The sequence below is a fragment of the Malaya genurostris genome, chromosome 1, assembly GCF_030247185.1.
Source record: "Malaya genurostris strain Urasoe2022 chromosome 1, Malgen_1.1, whole genome shotgun sequence".
NCBI lineage: Eukaryota > Metazoa > Arthropoda > Insecta > Diptera > Culicidae > Malaya > Malaya genurostris.
The window spans coordinates 81,925,049-81,943,826 of NC_080570.1; the positions used below are offsets into that span (position 1 = coordinate 81,925,049).

General features: G+C 37.8%; 1 protein-coding gene across 3 annotated transcripts in view; it reads right to left on the bottom strand.

Moving 5' to 3' along the window:
* Positions 1-800: 800 nt before the first annotated feature.
* LOC131440631 (uncharacterized) overlaps positions 801-18,778 on the bottom strand; it is a 41,370-nt gene continuing 23,392 nt past the window's right edge. Inside the window, exons 2-6 of one of the 3 annotated variants that reach the window (XM_058612083.1) lie at positions 2,576-2,676; positions 2,054-2,521; positions 1,686-1,994; positions 1,215-1,631; positions 801-1,155 (exon numbers count right to left, since the gene is read on the bottom strand). In XM_058612083.1, coding sequence (XP_058468066.1) covers positions 989-1,155; positions 1,215-1,631; positions 1,686-1,994; positions 2,054-2,521; positions 2,576-2,642 — 1,428 coding nt within the window. In that variant the 5' untranslated portion in view covers positions 2,643-2,676 and the 3' untranslated portion in view covers positions 801-988. The remainder of the gene's footprint in view (positions 1,156-1,214; positions 1,632-1,685; positions 1,995-2,053; positions 2,522-2,575; positions 2,677-18,778) is intronic. The other 2 variants (XM_058612084.1, XM_058612082.1) reach the window with 2 other exon arrangements.

Genomic DNA, 18,778 nt, shown 5'->3' on the forward strand with positions numbered 1-18,778 from the left:
GACAGATTTCCACACAATTAGGTTCAAATGAAAGGTCTCATTGTCCCATACGGAATTCCTGAATTCATCCGGATCCGACTTCCGGTTCCGAAATCATAGGGTAAAATGTGTTAAAGATTTTGTACCCTCACTTAAAGCAGCGAAACAAAAAAAACACAAAAAAATAAACTAGATTGGCCTCAGAACTACTCCAATTATCAACAGGTAGCCAAAGAAACCGATTCTGGCTATCATGGTTTCCGGTTTTCGATTAATGACGAGAGATAATAGTTATATACTTAAAAAAGATCTTATTCACTTTTCCCAAAGATTACAGAAGCGATATTCGCAATCTTAGGGTCAAATGAAAGGTTCGTCACGCGTATCTGAAATAGCTTTACACTTACATTATGTATCGTTAGCGCAAAAAGTGAAGTGATACCAAACAAGGCATTATCAAGTCGACGTCACCCCGATAGCGTGATTTTACACCGTCGTTTAGAGTACGACGTCAAAATAGTGAAAAATCTTCGAAATTTGAATAAAAACTAGTTAGTTGATGTTGATGGCCATACGAACCAATATCAGTTGTACCGGTTCTCAGGATCCGGTGCCGGAAGAATCTACAATAGCGGAACTCATTTCGTTTTCTCGTGGATGACAACCGATCAGAGAATTGTTTCATTATGTAGGTTATACTAGTTAATTCACAAGACATTTCTTTGGTTTCTTTCAAGAATCGAAGAGAAAAATTTTGAATAGAATACCACAGTATTATGTATGAGAATATGATTGATATGAGAAAGGTATCACTACACCACTAGGTGGATTAAAACAGGTTTTTATTCTCGATGCACTTACAAACACTTCTCTGTCTCTTGTGGTCATATAACTCTTTCCTGCAGTTAATTTACAATAAATTAAATAAATATGAGGACTTACGTCAAAATTTTTCTAGAGTAACTCTTTCGTTAAAATATTATTTAGAAAGATATATCGTTATAACTTTTTAAAGTATTCGAAACAGTCGCGTAAAGTTAGTCCAACTGAACCCATATTTCGGTTTCTTTGGTTCTTTACTCTCCAATTCTTGCCATTCATTGGTTTTCTTTTTATCTTCTTCGCTTTCATCGTACTCGTCTGCATCGCCAGCTTCTAGAGGTGAAATAGTTTCAGCTAGAAGAAAAAAATATCGCATTAACTAATTTTTACCAACTGACCTAATATTCGTTCACCTTTCGTTTCATTTACATAATCTTCATCATTGTCTTCATCATATTCAACATTCTCAGTGCTTTCATCGTCGCCTCCAGACATCAAAGATTCAACAATGTCCGTTAATTCGTCAGAATTCTCTTCATCTTTATGTTTCACCGTTGCTTCTGTGATAGGCTTATTGGACGAGTTTAGTTTAGTAGTAATATTTCGCTTTGGTTCTTTTTCTGGAACAGTTTTGCTATCCGAATAATTGTCTCGTATTTTATGCAAACTCGCTTTCTTTTTTTTCTGACTGGTCGAACCAAGTAAGTCTCCTAAGAAATCGCTCCCCAATAAACTAAATCCAGTATAACTGGAATCAGGTGACTGGACTTCAGTTTCATCCTGCTCAGTAATTTCATCGTCGTCTTCATCTTCATCATCATCATCATCATCTTTACGAGCAAGCAGTTAGTTATAATAAATTGAACATGTAACACAATACTTACCATCGCCTAACCCGAATGAACCTAATAAATCGTCTGCTTCATCATCGTCGTCTTCATCATCATCCTCTTCATCTACCTCAATGTCCTCAACAGGTGGTAATGGTTCTGGCTCTGTAACTGACAGGCCACGTGGTCCAAATTTGAAGCATGATACTCGAAGAACCGCTTCAATTTCGTTATCCGCACGAAGCTCCAATCCTAAACACGCTTTGAAAGAATCATCTGCTCGTCTACTTATACCATAGATACGACCACAGAAACGGTTGAATCCCCCTGGCAATGGCATACAAACAGGAGTAGCTTTCCTACCTATGTTAAATTTCACAAATGAACGATACTTCCATGGAGATAATGCACACGTTGCTTACCTGAAATAACACGATTAGCTAGCACTCGATCACCAAACTTTACTCCAATAGACATTCTATTTCCATCGAGGTACTGAATTGTTGCACACCCGGGTCCTTTAATCGGCACAAGCGGAAGGAGAAAATCCCGACAACAATTACATTCGTATGTTGTACATCTACAGTATCGGTTTATCGGATTGGCATCATCAACGTTCACAACAGGAGCCTCACTTATCACCTCTTGAGGAACTTGGTTGATTTCTTGCAATACTTCATTATTCTCCGAGTTAGTCTCTTCGTCTGCATTTGCGTTGCTAGCCTCATTACAATTAACTTCATAACAGTTTACTATTTCACTTGCATCCGAATCATCAACTGCATTCGATTCGGAAATATTTCCATCAACTGCATTTTCACTATCGCTGTATTCCTCGACATCTTGTCTAAGAATAATAGATGATTTATCTGTTAATTTCGATGATTTTGCTAGAATAAAAAATATGTTTGTATTAAATCTAATCAGTGCTAAATGTACCATACTTTCCAACACTCTTCCAAATGATGATACAATCAGAGTTAATATGACTATTGAGGCTTTAAACATCATGTTACGCTGATCTTAAAAAAGAAGCCGTTTTAAACTGGAATTGAGGGAAAATTTTCTTGATAACACACGCTTAAGGGGTTACACCACTGTAGAATTTAAAGCAAATCGAAATTTTTTTCATTGCAAAAGGGCATGTATGATCTTTAAGATAATATTAGAAAAGATGAAAAGCGGGAAAAATTTCTAGACGTCCTGATTTCGAGTATGAGATACGATCTTACAGTTACGAGAACTTTAAACGCGTTTATCTCAGAACCACGTATTTTGAGCTGGCCGGAAACATAAGTCAAGTACATCTTGACCAATCGATTCAAAAATTATACAGAATATTCTGGATAGTTATCTCCACAGAGGTACGTAGGGGTTTTTTGAAAATTGTGAATATTTTTTTATAAACAATTTTGTGATGGAAAAATGCGGTTTTATTTTCAACGAGCTGCCATAAAATTACAGAAAATCAATTAAAAAACCCCTACGTACCTCTATGCACACTGTAATATGAAATTAGAAAATGTTTTATTTTTTGTTCTAGATCGAAAATTGCGGGAGCTGAATTTCCGGCCGTCAAAATGCAGCACATTCGCAGAAATCCCGCAAGCCGCCATTTTGTTTTTCGATTTTTAAAACTGATAATTTTTTTTTGTACTTGAATATACATATTAAAAAATGCTGTAAACAAAATTCGGATTACTCCATTTTTTTGGATCCCAAAATAATCCCCCAAAACAGTCCTTTTTTGTCGTGAATACGACTTACTTTACTATGGGGCGCCTTTTCAAAATTTACCCTCTGAGAGAGTGATAAGATTTTGATCGTGAATATCTCCTGTTATATCTAATGAATCAACATAATTCATGCGACATGCCATCGGAAATATGATCACAATTTTATGATAAAACTTTCAGTTGTGTGACATATTCTCAAATAGTTCAAAATTAAACTTTTCTGAAATGTTTGGTATAAACGAGTATCAAAGAGGATAATTCATAAGGCGCGTTTGCCTTTCTCGTATTTTGAAAGCTCATAGCTCAGTGATCTGTAGAAGGATTTATATAATCTAACTACCAATAGAATTTTCAACTTGAACGTGTATTGCAACAACATTGAAGTTTTTCAAGAGTACACTATTGACAAAACTGTTTGATTTAACCCATGACAGCACCAGCCAATCAGAACGCGAGATGTCTGCATCTATACAAGAGCATCCATATAAAAGTTGAATGGTTCATTTTTCCTACCATTTGCTGAGCAACTCTTCCCGAAATAAGACACACGAGAGCAACATCGACGACCTGTCGTCTCACTGTTTCCCGATATGAATGCACGAGACACCGTAAGCACAATGACACCGAAAATCGCTAGAAAGGTAGCCAAAAGGTCAAGCAAGGCCCATTGACGAAACAAGACACACACGAGAACCATCTCAGATCTCAATATCCAAAAAAATACCAAAGGATTCATCAAGATGGGAGTTAAAATAATTTGAACCGTCACTAACACATTCAATTACGAACGGTAATGCGAAAGTGGAAGTTTTGTTGAACACATCTTTATACTAGTATACAAATATGCCGTGCGAAACAGAGTTGCCACAGATCAATATTTCTTTCTCAGTGATGTGGTCGTCCGGAAAAGGACGGGGTTTTCAACGGATGTCGTTACGGATGGCCAGCTGCAGATGTCGAAGGATGATTTTCGTTTTCTTGTTGTCACGGGCAGCGTTATCGGCTAATTCCAACACTTCGGCAACCAAGTACTCCTTCACTGCCGCCAGATAGACCGATGCACCAGCACCGACACGCTCGGCGTAGTTCCCCTTCCGAGGCAAACGATGGATTCTGCCGTCAACTGGGAACTTCAGACCAGCACGGTTTGAGCGGGACTTTGCCTTGCCCTTAACTGTTCCTCCTGTGTGCGTGTTTCTGCGTAAAAAATCCACAAGATGCTGTTAACAGCTCGACAGCCAATTCAGTATTACTGGCTGCCGCTCTGTTAACTCTCTCTTTTATATCGTTTCACTGTTTCCTAGCAGGTATAAAATGAAATGTGATGTGAGAAATAGCGTCATTTAAATTAAAGCAGCTACTCTGAACGTACGAGACACCGTCAGCACGATGGCACCGAAAAGACGACAGATTTGTACCGTCACTAACACATTCAAGTACGAACGGCAATGCGAAAGCGAATGTTGAACACATCTTTATACTAGTATGGGGTCGTGTGAAAATATGCCATGCGAAACAGGGTTGCCATATATACAGGTTAATCTGTATTATCATTATTACTATCATTATTATTATTAGGATCACTCTTGCATACCGAAGATCGTCGATACATTTCAGACCAGGCCATTGCAATTGTCTCGTACTGAAATTTCGAGAAGAATCAGATATCTTCGAACTTCATAGCTTCAATAAAAATAAACTACAAATTTGTCGTACCTAGCCTCCTAATTAAAAAGGAATTGTTTCAAGTTTGTAATATATAGTTTTAGAATAGTAGCTGTTTAATGTAACTAATCTGTTCTTTAATGTAGGTGTATCGCTTCAAATTCTATTAGTGAAAAAGAGGAAAGCTTTCACAATTCATACAATCAATCAACTAACTGATATTCGGAAAAGTGATGGGAGCGTGTCAGTTTTTTCGTATTCACGACATCCAGTTATGTCTCTGACATTACTCACCCGCCTTTTTTTTTTACTACAGTGGTGTAACCCCCTTAAAGTCTAAGTCTTCAGAACCATAATAAAATTGATAAGAATGTTGTGAAAGAAAATATACAAAAAGCCAATGAAACTTAACCCTACATGATTTATATAGGAACCTTGATTGGAAGCAAACATAAAATCCCTATCAAGAAAAAAACAGCGATGCTAGAGTAATCAGCATTTTTTGGTGAAAATAATGAATTTTTTGAAACTGAAACGAAGCGAAAAATATTAGAGTGGTTAAAATATCTCCGTTGCCCTATCAGAGTTGAAAAAACCGAACCTCTAAACTGAAAATCAGTTATAGTGAAATATCATTAAGATTAACTGACCATTATATTCATTTCATTTGTCAATCGGATTTTCTTCGATGCAGTGAAACGCATCTAATTTTCAGACACATAGGCTAATATCTTTATCTAGACATCAGTCAACCCGTGTGAGCTCTTTGAACGAATACGTGATTTTCACAAACGGTTCACGTGACTGAGAACTGAACGTTTTAATATATTATTTCTTGAAATATGAGTTACATTAAATTATCAAGATTTAAATTGGGTGTTTAGTCACAAGTGGATGAATTACCGTCCTTGTGTCAGTGTGGGACTCTAAACAGTGCTGATACGATGGCCCTCCGACGAGACAGGAGGTTGGTGCAGGCCTAACAGGTTGGGATGTAGGTGCGTATGCTTGGATGCAGCCCAAGAACGAACCTTGTGCTTTATCGAATTAGTTGACTGTGATAAAGCTGGTTCAGAACTAACGAAACCATTCGTTGCATCAGCTCTAGCCAACTCATCAGCCTATTCATTTCCAGTAATACCAGAATGGCGGGGTACCCATGAGAACATAAGAAGTGAACAGCATTTGAAATGCTGAGGTCTTCGATTTTGGTTCAACATGCAATGCAATCACTAGATTCGACCCTGAATCATTCAAACTAAGTGCTTTAAAGCTGTCTAATTGTCGGAACAAAAATATATTCGTTTACCACAGATTTTCTGCTGAAGTGCCGATTGTATTCCACACAGAATCGCGTAGATTTCTGCTTGAAACACAGTACAGTATCCACCAAGTAAATGAGGCTGCTTTAGCCGCATTTTACAACAGTATACACCAGCACCATTACCATTACCACTACCAGAGAACCGTCCGTATAACAAACTATGTGTTCAGCAAGTTGTCGTTCCAAATAACCAGACAACCATTCCTCATGAAGAGGATATCTCACATTGAATGTTTTGAAAGGAAAACTGTCAGTGAGAGATACGTCTCTAGTAGCGAGTAAATACTCATCCCAACTAATCATTTCAGACCACAAGCGAGCGAGGCTAATAGCATAGTCTATAGGGTTACTGTTCCAAAGCCCTGTAACCTTAAGACGGTATGCACAAAATAATGCTTCTTGTTTTAGGAAGACATATAGTGGTATAATGCATAGTAGCGCCACCAGAGCAGCAATTGGAGGGGCTCCTGGCATCGTCATTAGGACCATCTTTTGAAAATGATTTAGCTTTGACTGAACTGTCGCAACTTTTCCTTTTCAAATTTGAATTTTTGAGCGGTTAGTGGAATGAAACTAAACCGTTTAAAAAAAATAAATAATAGGTTCCTTTGGATTCCATTATGAAAAAACTCTTTCGTTAAGATACTAACGTAATAGTGAACGACCAGATACCGGTATTTCGAAAAGCTTTTTGCGTTCTTCAACAGTGTCTTTATAAGTCTTTTGAAGAAAATTTGCTGTGTTGTGTTATTTATAGTAATGCAGGTAGATCAAATTCAGGCAGTAACTGTTTATGTACTTCCTATTTTTGTGTTAGGTAGCAACTTGGAGAGCCAAAAATATTTGTTGCCTTGGTCGTGATTCAATAATGAACTTGAATTGTTTTCATATATATATCTAAACGTCTAATTTCCGTTTGTTGAAAAACTTCTAATTTCCATGGGTTGGAAATTTGTCCCTAAATTTTTTTGTCATTTGTAGAAATTTCCTGATCATCGACAGGCCCGGTAAAAGAGGTGGGTACGGTGGGTAGCACTACCCACCCGATAATTCCAAAGCTGGGTAATTACCCACTTGAAATTTCGAGCAAAAAACAATTGTAATATTAGTATTATTTATAATAATAAGAATATTTTTATTGTAATTCGGAATAATAAGTAATTTCAAAATTATAGAATGCTAGTTCTCAAGGTAGAGTAAGGATGTAAAGATATACCGTAGAAAGGAGAGACGTGACAAGGGTCATTTGAGCAAGCTGAAATCTTTCAGTAACTTAACTTTTCCCTTTCATCAGAGGAGCCGAGCTTCAGCATCTCATCGATGCGAATCATTCGAGTCTCTGATATACCGGAAAATACCGATAAACGTCTTTTACTCTTTACATTCCGCACCAGCAAAAAAAGAATGCAGTAGCAAGTAGAAAGTAACTTCTGGTAGCTTTGCCGGACTTAATAGTAAATTTTAGAAGACCTTCATCGGAATTTTCCGGCAGATGTTTATGGTCAACTCCTCTGGTAGAAAGTGAGAGTTAAGTTACTAAACGATTTCTACATGATCAAATGAACCTTGTCACGTCTCACCTTCTATATCTTCACATAAATAAAATCACTCGAGATCTTTTGACGTAGGACTACATGTTGATTTTTTATACTGGTGTGCAAATTCAAAATACTGAAAACGGTACAAACAGTGTTCAGGTTTTGAACATCTATATCTCAATCATTTTTAATTGATTTTCCATATCATTACATAAAATGCATTAGAAATATTGCTACACTTCGATTGAAGTAGATGAATGTATATCTAAAAAATCATATTTCAGATAATTGGTGATCAAAACTTCAGTTAGTAACGAAAATCTTTGTTATGGTTTTCTTGAATAAATACGACAGTTTTGTATACATAAGATCGCTTTCAAGAAAATCACTCATTCAAACCAAGATTCTGTATCGAATAGACTTGTACACTTTGTGGTTCAGAAAAGAGGAAAAAGTTGCTAACACATCGTTCAAAAAGTCCAGGAACTAATCAGCAAAACATAATTTCGTGTGCAGGAGTATTTTTTATTCATCAACATTATCATTTTCAAATGACATACAATCGCTCTAGCACTTTAATAATTTTTCAATACCATCCTTATGAAATGATTTATCAATGGCCTGAACATCGGCTTCAGTTGCGGCGATGACTGTTTTATTTGAACCATATTTTGCCCTGGCTTGTCTTTTTCTGATCAGCAAAGGACAAGCAATCGCTGGAGGCTAGGTAATTGTGAATAACGCGGGTGAGGAAACAGATCGCAGCCCAATTCGTTTAATTTCGTTATTGTTTTCATCGACCTATGGCATGGTGCATTGTCTTGGTTAACGGTGATTTCTTTGTTATTCTTATGAGGCCGTTTTTTACGACTTCGCTCTTCAATCGCATCACTAACTCAATGTAATAATCACTTTTGATGGTACTTTCCTGTTCAAGATAGTTTATGTTAATTATACCTTGAACATGTTAAAACTGATGCCATGATTGTTTCCAGCTATCTGTTACGTTTTCAGATGGCTTTCCCAGTCCCGGATAAAAATAGTGGATCCATGTTTCGTCCACTGTTTAATACTAACGCGTTCCATTTTATTGCGGTAGACTTTTGTTGATTATGAACGAACACGGCACCCAGTTGGAAAAGATCTTTTTTATGCCCAGATTGTCGTACAAGATCGTAAAAAAATTTCCAGTTCATGTGCTAACCACCTCAGCACATCTAATGTCACGAATTTTGATTTTGCGTTCATACATCAATAGCAAAGCCTTGGTATTACATTTCTGTAGTGGAATTTGACCTTCTGTTTCACCAGACTTTGCAGCCGATTCAGAGTGTACAGAACCATTGTATGGCTGGTGCTACGATTCTTCCAGGTCGGAGCTCGAACATACGACAGCTGGTTTGTAAAACCAGTGCCTTATGCATTGAACCGCCACCCCGGGACTTCATACATCACGATTATCAAAACTTGCTTAATTTTTTCCGGTTGACTGTTTCGTTTGGCCACGTAGGAAATCAGAACACCACAAACCTTTATTTTGAATGGATCCTAGTAGAGAACACACTTATCATTTTTCATTAATTTGTCACTTATATGTCGGTAGATTCAGTGTTCCTGGTGCTGGCATGGTATGTTAAATTTTGATATATGTTTTTTGAACGTGATCTCCGAGTCAGTCCCGGGACTTTTTGATTAACAGTTCGGCTGAAAAGTTCGTATCGTTTCTATGAGAGGGCGCCACTAGAATTAAATCCATACCATTTTCAGTTAGTACCAACCTTCAAAAGATACGTGTATAAATTTGACAGCTGTCTGATTATTAGTTTGTGAGATATTGCATTGTGAAAATAAAATGGAAAAAAAGGAATTTCGTGTGTGGAGTGGGAATTTCGGAGTGAAGTGATGTAGCCATGTTTCGTCCATTGTTATATATCGACGAAAAAATCGGTTTTATTTCGATATAACAGCTCCAAACACTGCTCAGAATCATCAATTCGTTGTTGTTTTTGATCGATTGTGAGCTCACGCGGCACCCATTTTGCACAAAGCTTTCTCATATCCAAATATTCGTGAATAATATATCCAACACGTTCCTTTGATATCTTTAGGGTATAAGCTATCTCGATCAACTTCACTTTACGGTCATTGGAAAATCATTTTGTGGATTTTTTTCACGTTTTCATTGGTAACAGCCTCTTTTGGACGTCCACTGCGTTCATCGTCTTCGGTGCTCATATGACCAGTACGAAATTTTGCAAACCACTTACGAATTGTTGCTTCGCCCAGTGCAGAGTCTGGATAACACTCATCAAGCCATTTTTTGGTATCGGCGGCACTTTTTTTCATCAAAACGTAGTGTTTCATCAACACACGAAATTCCTTTTCTTCCATTTTTTTCACAATAAATCGAAAATCGATTGTTTCTTCGTTATCGAGGATATGTAGGATGACGTCGATGATCATGGAGTACTGGATGAACGAATTCAGCACTTTCCATCAACAACCTCAACAAACTAAACGATCAGTATAACCAAAATTCTCAAAGAAATAATTTCGAAAATTCGCAGACACAAATAAGTTAAAACGGACCACAAAAGACTGCTATATCAATATTGAAAACAAATATTAGAAGTGATTTTGAAACCAGCTTAAACCTTAGATGCGAAATTTTGTTTCAAAACTTTGTGCCGAAAACTCTTCAAACTTCTAATTTACGCGTTTCATGAAAAGTTTTATAGAAAAAATATTTTATTTAAATAACGAGTTTGCACTTCTTAAGGATAAATATCATTTTCATTAGAATAGAGGAATACATACTTCAAAATAGTGGGTCTTTCTCCCCGGTATGAAAAATTACCCACCTGGGTTTAACATGTTTCACCGGCCCTGATCATCGATCCACTTTCTGCTACCATACAAGACATCCATATTGGTCTAACAGTAGTGTAGATCCAATGAATCTATCTGGTTTTGAGTCCTCATGATTTTCAAAAAGCTCTTCCGCATTGACCGAAAGCCATGCAAGCCCTTGTAATCCCCAGAAACCAATGTGAGCAGATCAATTCAGTTTTGACTCAAGAATAACTCCGACGTATTTCACTTGATCAACCGCAGTAACCTCCGAACTAAAGAACTGTAATGCACGAGCTCCTCTGATTATCCTACGCTGAGTGAAAATCACCATTGATGTTTTGCCCGGATTTACAGATAACCCAATCTGACAAAACCATTGCTCAACAGATCGCAGGGCTTGCTGCATGAAATCAAAGAGAACGTTAATGCTTATAATGGCAATCAATATACAGGGTCCGCCATCTAACCTACCGCGCCATGAATAGCGATTGGTTCTTCCCGTTACTTGAAGAGGAAGACTTAGACACCATTTGGTTACAAAAAGACAGCGCTCCGTGCCACACAGCCAACGCTACGATCGATCTTCTGCGCAGAGTCTTCGAAGATCGAATTATCAGTCGAAATTCGGATGTCGTTTGGCCGCCTCTGAGCTGTGATTTGACGCCGTTAGACTATTATCTTTGGGGGCTGTCAAAGATAAGTGTTATGTGAACAAGCCAGAGACAATTCAAGTCTTGAAGGACAACATTCGTGCAGCCATAGCTGAAATAAAGCTGCATACAATCGAAAATGTACTAAGAAACTTGACCGACCGTATGGCGTACTGCAAGGCCGGCCGAGGCAGCCATTTGAATGAAATTATATTTCACAATTAACCGGAAGGATTGTACTTTAATATAAAAAAATAAATTTAGAAATCGGATGAACCGTTTGTGTTTTATTGCATGTTTAAAAAAAAAAGTTACATGGCGGACCCTATGACAACCGTCGGCAAAACAGTACGTCGCAAAACCAAGGTCATTAAGTTTCCATAACAAATCTATCAGAGATTAGGTTTCATAAAAGTTAAAATAGTACATCACGTTGGGGACACCCACAGACACTCGCCTTTCTAACCTCTGCTTGCCGAAGCGATGAATAAAGAAGACTATTGCTAAGCACTGTGTATATTCAATATACAATATACTGATACTTGAAGGTATTTGTTTGCTTGTTCGTTTGGTGTAGAAAAGAGCTCAGTGGATTTAGTTTCTGTCAAACTAGTTCTCCAACAGGCATAAAACCTCTTCTTCTTTTGCATCAACAGATTACAATCATCCAAACAATACATTTTACTTAAATATAGTATTTCTAAACCAATTAAAACTAAAACTAATTAGATAGTAACCCTGAGATTATTTCTTGACAATATTTTGTGATATGTTAGAGTCGAGTGAATTGGAACAATGGTTGAATATGCGGCACATGCTGACAAAAGGCTCGATTTACCTGTTCGTTGCTCATTATTTTGATACTGTAACTGGGACATATAGATAGTTTGGCGACAACTATGTATATATTTGTTTACTTTCGGTTTTGCCCGGTTTTACAATTAGTAGTAATTATTACAGTCTTACTGTTTCTGGTTAGATATTAATAAATACCGCAAAACGGAAATGAAGTACTCTTAGTTGTTGAATAAACCCTTAGATAAAATCGCAAAGCAAAGCCTTGGCGTTACATTCCTTTGGTGGAATTTGGCCTTTCTGATTCAACAGACTTCGCAGCCGATTCTTAGTGTACAGGATAATTGCATGGCTAGTACTATGGATCCTACTGACACTAAGAATCCTTCCAGGTCGGGGCTCGAACATACGACAACTGGCTTGTAAGACCAGCATCCTACGCATTGAACCGCCAACCCGGGACGATAAAATCGCACGTTTTGCTTTGATAAGGAGTGTATCGAAAAGTAGTTAGCAACATTGATTATTGAAAAAGCGAAAAAAAACATATTTTGACATCAGTTTTCGATATATTGTAGAAAAATTACATTTTTATGCAATTCACTGAATATATTGAAGAAAATCCTAGTTTCTGTGAAACGTTCCCACTTTGGACTTGACATTCTTCATTAAATTCTGCACAGTTACTTTTGTGACTTTCCTGGTGGCAGCTGTCCAGTTGTTTTGAACTCCTGCATGTTTTGGGGCACTTTACCTTCCTTCTGAAAGTGCCGCTTGACAATTGCCCAATACCTTCCAATTGGCCGAAGATCCGGGCAGTTTGGTGGGTTGATGCCCTTTTCCACGAATTGTACATTATTTTGTCGTGAATACGACTTACTTTACTATGGGGTGCCTTTTCAAAATTTACCCTCTGAGAGAGTGATAAGTTTTTGATCGTGAATATCTCCTGTTATATCTAATGAATCAACATAATTCTTGCTACATGCCATCGGAAATATGATCACAATTTTATGATAAAACTTTCAGTTGTGTGACATATTCTCAAATAGTTCAAAATTAAACTTTTCTGAAATGTTTGGTATGAACGAGTATCAAAGAAGATAATTCATAAGGCGCGTTTGCCTTTCTCGTATTTTGAAAGCTCATAACTCAGTGATCTGTAGAAGGATTTATATAATCTAACTACCAATAGAATCGAAAATTTTCAACTTGAACGTGTATTACAACAATATTGAAGTTTTTCAATAGTACACTATTAAAAAACCTGTTTGATTTAACCCATGACAGCACCAGCCAATCAGAACGCGAGATGTCTGCATCTATACAAGAGCATCCATATAAAAGTTGAGTGGTTCATTTTTCCTACCATTTGCTGAGCAACTCTTCCCGAAACAAGACACACGAGAGCAACATTGAAGGCTTGTCGTCTGTTTCCCGATATGAATGCACGAGACACCGTCAGCACGACACCGAAAATCGGTAGAAAGGTAGCCAAAAAGTCCAGCAAGGCCCATTGCCGAAACAAGACACACACGAGAACCATCTCAGATCTCAATATTTCCTACCAAAAGATTCATCAAGATGGGAGTTAAAATAATTTGCACCATCACTAACACATTCAATTATGAACGGTAATGCGAAAGTGGAAGTGATGATGATGAACACATCTTTGTACTAGTATACAAATATGCCGTGCGAAACAGAGTATACAGATCAATATGTATTTTTGTCGTAATTACTTTAGTATGCGGCCGAAAACAAAAACTGTTAGAACAAATGTTTCCCTTTGATTTGCGCATTCTACTTTCCAGGCGTATCAGAACTGGCTAAACTTAAAGCAATCCTAAATATTTCTTTATCACAGTGATGTGGTCATCCTGAAAAGGACGGGATTTTCAACGGATGTCGTTACGGATGGCCAGCTGCAGATGGCGAGAGATGTTTTTCGTTTTCTTGTTGTCACGGGCAGCGTTACCGGCCAATTCCAACACTTCGGCAACCAAATACTCCTTCACTGCCGCCAGATAGACCGATGCACCAGCACCGACACGCTCGGCGTAGTTCCCCTTCCGAGGCAAACGATGGATTCTGCCGCCAACTGGGAACTTCAGACCAGCACGGTTTGAGCGGGACTTTGCCTTGCCCTTAACTGTTCCTCCTGTGTGCGTGTTTCTGCGTAAAAATTCCACAAGATGCTGTTAACAGCTCGACAGCCGATTCAGTATTACTGGCTGCCGCTCTGCTAACTCTCTCTTTTATATCGTTTCACTGTTTCCCGTTCTGCGTATAGGAAAGGAATTCTAACAAAGGGGACGTCCATCCACCGCTACCACTAGCAGGTATAAAATGAAATGTGATGTGAGAAATAGTGTCATTTGAGTTAAAGCAGCTACTCTGAACGTACGAGACACCGTCAGCACGATGGCACCGAAAAGATGGCAGATTTGTACCGTCACTAACACATTCAAGTACGAACGGCAATGCGAAAGCGAATGTTGAACACATCTTTATACTAGTATGGGGTCGTGTGAAAATATGCCATGCGAAACAGGGTTGTCATATATACAGGCAGTGATGCCACTTTTTCCCGAGGTCAAATCCGTAGATTTGACTCCAAGTCTAATTATACTCGTACATGCTCCTTTGAGACGAGCTTGCCGTGAACTTATATGGGGAAAACTCACTAAATGTTTCTAAAAAAATATTTAGAATGAAAATTAGTACGTATCAAATACAAGTAAATCAATAAATAAATAAAAACTACGTAAAACTATCAGCTTGGAATGCCAAGCGATAAAGACAGGCTTCCTTAAAATGAGTAATCAGTGCCGGTAGATGTTTGATAGTTTTTATAATTGGACATACAGAAAAATTTGGATAAATGATGCGACAATATTCAAGCATTTTCTGTACATATCTTGGAAAAAATGCATTTTTTAAAACAATTAAAAATTAAATTTTTAAAGGTCCATCCGTAGATCAGTAGAAAAGACAAAAATCCGTAGATCTACGGATAAATCCGTAGGGTTGGCATCGTTGTATACAGGTTGATCTATATTATTATTATTATTACTATCATTATTATTATTAGAATCACTCTTGCATACCGAAGATCGTCGATACATTTCAGACCAGGCCATTGCAATTGTCTCGTACTGAAATTTCGAGAAGAAACAGATATCTTCGAACTTCATAGCTTCAATAAAAATAAACTACAAATTTGTCGTACCTAGCCCCTAATTAAAAAGGAATTGTTTCAAGTTTGGAATATATAGTTGTAGAATAGTAGCTGTTTAATGTAACTAATCTGTACTTTAATGTAGGTGTATCGCTTCAAATTCTATTAGTGAAAAAGAGGAAAGCTTGCACAATTCATACAATCAATCAACTAACTGATATTCGGAAAAGTGATGGGAGCGTGTTAGTTTTTTTGTATTCACGACATCCAGTTATGTCTCTGACATTACTCACCCGCCTTTTTTGACAACCACTGTAGAACGGAGTTGGCGTAGTCCTGGTACACCGATTTCGTATAATATTGTGGTCCGGGGAGCGCTCGAGACTCTTCCTTGGCGTAGCTTTCGTCGTCGATCAGGATGCATCCGTCTTTATTCTGTAGAATCCGGTTATACAGTTTTCGAGTTTTGGCCTGAACTTGCTGTGCCAAGGACTTTTTCGGCACCTTCTGTTTCTTGTACGTTTTCAGGGAGTTCCGAACTTTGATCCGTTGAATCATCCCGATGCTGGTGTTGAACTGCTTGGCCAAATCCCGCGTCGACGCGATGGGTTTTTCCTGATGTACTCAACCACTTTTAAGTCCCGGCCGGGCTAGCTGGGACCCGTTTTCCTACCGGATCGGGGCAAATCCTTCATGGAAAGGGTCTTACCGAACTTCTCGATATTATTTTTGACACTGGTGTGGTGCACTTTCACCACTTTCTGAGCACTAAGTGCGCAGAATTTTCTTTCGCGTTTCCGGATCAATTCGACTCATCATTGGAACGATAAACCTTACCGAAACCAATCGATTGCGCAGCTATTATTGACATGTAAACAAACATGTCACCGCAAAGCACGCTGCAAAAAATTAAGCCATTTCAGAGTAATAACTGTTTGAATGTTGCTAACTACTTATCTATACACTCATTAAATGACGGTGTGAAATTCAATAGCAACCTGTAGGACTACGAGATTTTTTATTTTATGAGTGACATTATTTGATACATACTCACACACATACACGTAGAGACACATACATTGCTCAGTTCGATGAACTGTGTCGAATGATATAGAACACTTAGTTCTCTGGGCCAATTTTCACTAGTCAATTTTTCAAATGATTGTATAAATTTATCTATACAATAAAACCTCAATTTACGCGAACTTTGTTTACGCGTTTTATTTGAAATAACGCGTTTTCTATTCAATTTACGCGGTGATCGCGTAAAAACGGTTTTTGCATAATGGTGGACAATTTATATGCATATGCAAAATAATCTGCCTTCAGGGAATTGAATGTTGTAGATGGTATATGAATAGTATAGTACTTGATTGTTTAGTTTCAAATAATCTAAATAAGATCTTGGGCATCCAAGAATTCTCTTGAAAACATTGTATGTAATCACTTAACGGGTGACTTTTTATAACTATTGAGTGTGGTATGTACTCGTAGGACTAATTACAGAAAATTGGCATACTGTGATAAGATCTCTAGAAGAACTCGCTCATCCAAAATCTCCTCGGAATAAGCCCTAAGGTCTACCAATGTAACCGATGACTTTAGCGAGTTTATTGATTGTTTTCTGTACCTTTTGTGTTTCAATCAATTTATGGAATCATTGCGACGAATTATTAGGAAGTGCTGATTCTTCCAAATATTACTTGGAGTTCCGGCCTTGAGATCTACCTGTGGATGCTCTAGGCCATCTAAAAACTACCTGAAGCTAAGGCCTTAAGAATTAAAGCAGTAACGAACTTATCGTCCTCGGTCCATATTCGTATACCACATGCTAGAAAAGATCAAAATTTCCAAGTAAGCAGTGTGTAGCCCTACGATTATGAGCAGAATTGAAAAACTGTGCATAAACTGCTGAATGCTCGTGTAAATCTTAAGATCTGTTTTCACTGAAGTTCTTGGACGTCTGGGAATGTTCCAAGAAAAGATCAAAATACACAAGTAAGCAGTATGTAGCTCTACGACTATGAGCAGCATTCAAAAACTATACATAGACTGCCGAATGCTCGTATAGATGTTAAGACCTGTATTCACTGAAGTTCTTGAACGACTGGGAACCTACTTGGAACAGCTATAAAGAGACAAGTAAGCGATGTGTAACTCTTAAAGTATGAACCACAAACAAAAAATGTATTAGCCGTTGTAGTTCTTGCTGTGACACAGTGTAGTCCCTAAGAACCATACTCCAAGTAGTTCTTGGATCGTAGAACATCTCTTAAGCATTTCCATAGTCTCAGAACATACTCAGAAGCAGTGCCGTAGTTGTTCAAATTTATTTGGTTAGTCGTTGACTTTGTTGATGGGGCGCCTGGATTTCCGTGGTACAGGGGCGCATTGCAATTGACTGAAGTTAGATTTTTTAACGGGGTTTGCTGTTTCTTCATCTTCGTATTTTTGTATACAACAGTTATATAGTTCTATTATCAGACTTATTTGTTGCGAGCGAGGCGCCGTATTTTCCTCAACAACTCATTTTTAACTCTTTTGTAAGTTTCCTGAAGCTCTACAATTGCCACATAAATCAACAATGAAGACTCATTTGCAACAGACATAAGTGTTATCATAATCTGAATGTTAATGTTTCTAAGTACCCAGGTGTTGAGATTTCCACTTTCTGTATTTATTATTCTTTCAAATAATAGTTCCGATTGTGTGATTTTGAGATAGAGTTCAAAATCTACTTCTTCAAAACTGTACAGAAAGAAATTATGAATTTTACTGGTGACATAATTCTTACTAATTTACAGCCAAGCAGATATGTGCTTCTGTGGCTCAGTCGACTATCTGGTGTGCTTTGTGATCTAATGTTTCCGTCTATCATCAAAAACCATTTGAAATTGCATATTGCACCAAATGCATGATACTTGAGAACAGGCCCGTGCGCAGGAATAATCCATGGGGGGGGGGGGGTTTCAAGGGGAGAGGGGGGTGTCCAAAAGACGAAAAAGCGCCTCATCCACTATATTGCCAATGTAAAACAAATTCTGACAGGCTCGTGCGCAGAAATCCTTAAAGAGGGGGGGGGGGGGGGGGGGTTCAAATTATGTCAGTTTATAAATCGATAAAAAATTGATAAAAAATATGAATTGTCAAGTTATTTGCACTTTAATATAATAAGTACTCCATTGTTCATGAAACTTAATTTTAAAAAAATTCTTCATGGGGGGGGTTAAAACCCCCAAAACCCCCCCCTGCGCACGGGCCTGCTTGAGAATATTAGATCATGCCTAACGTGCAACCTAAACTGATGTAGAACTTATCGATAACGTTAAAGGCCCCGTGTGTAGTGGAGGATGTACTGAAACCAATTGCCAATTGCACTAAACCTGTGCTACACTTTTTGCACCG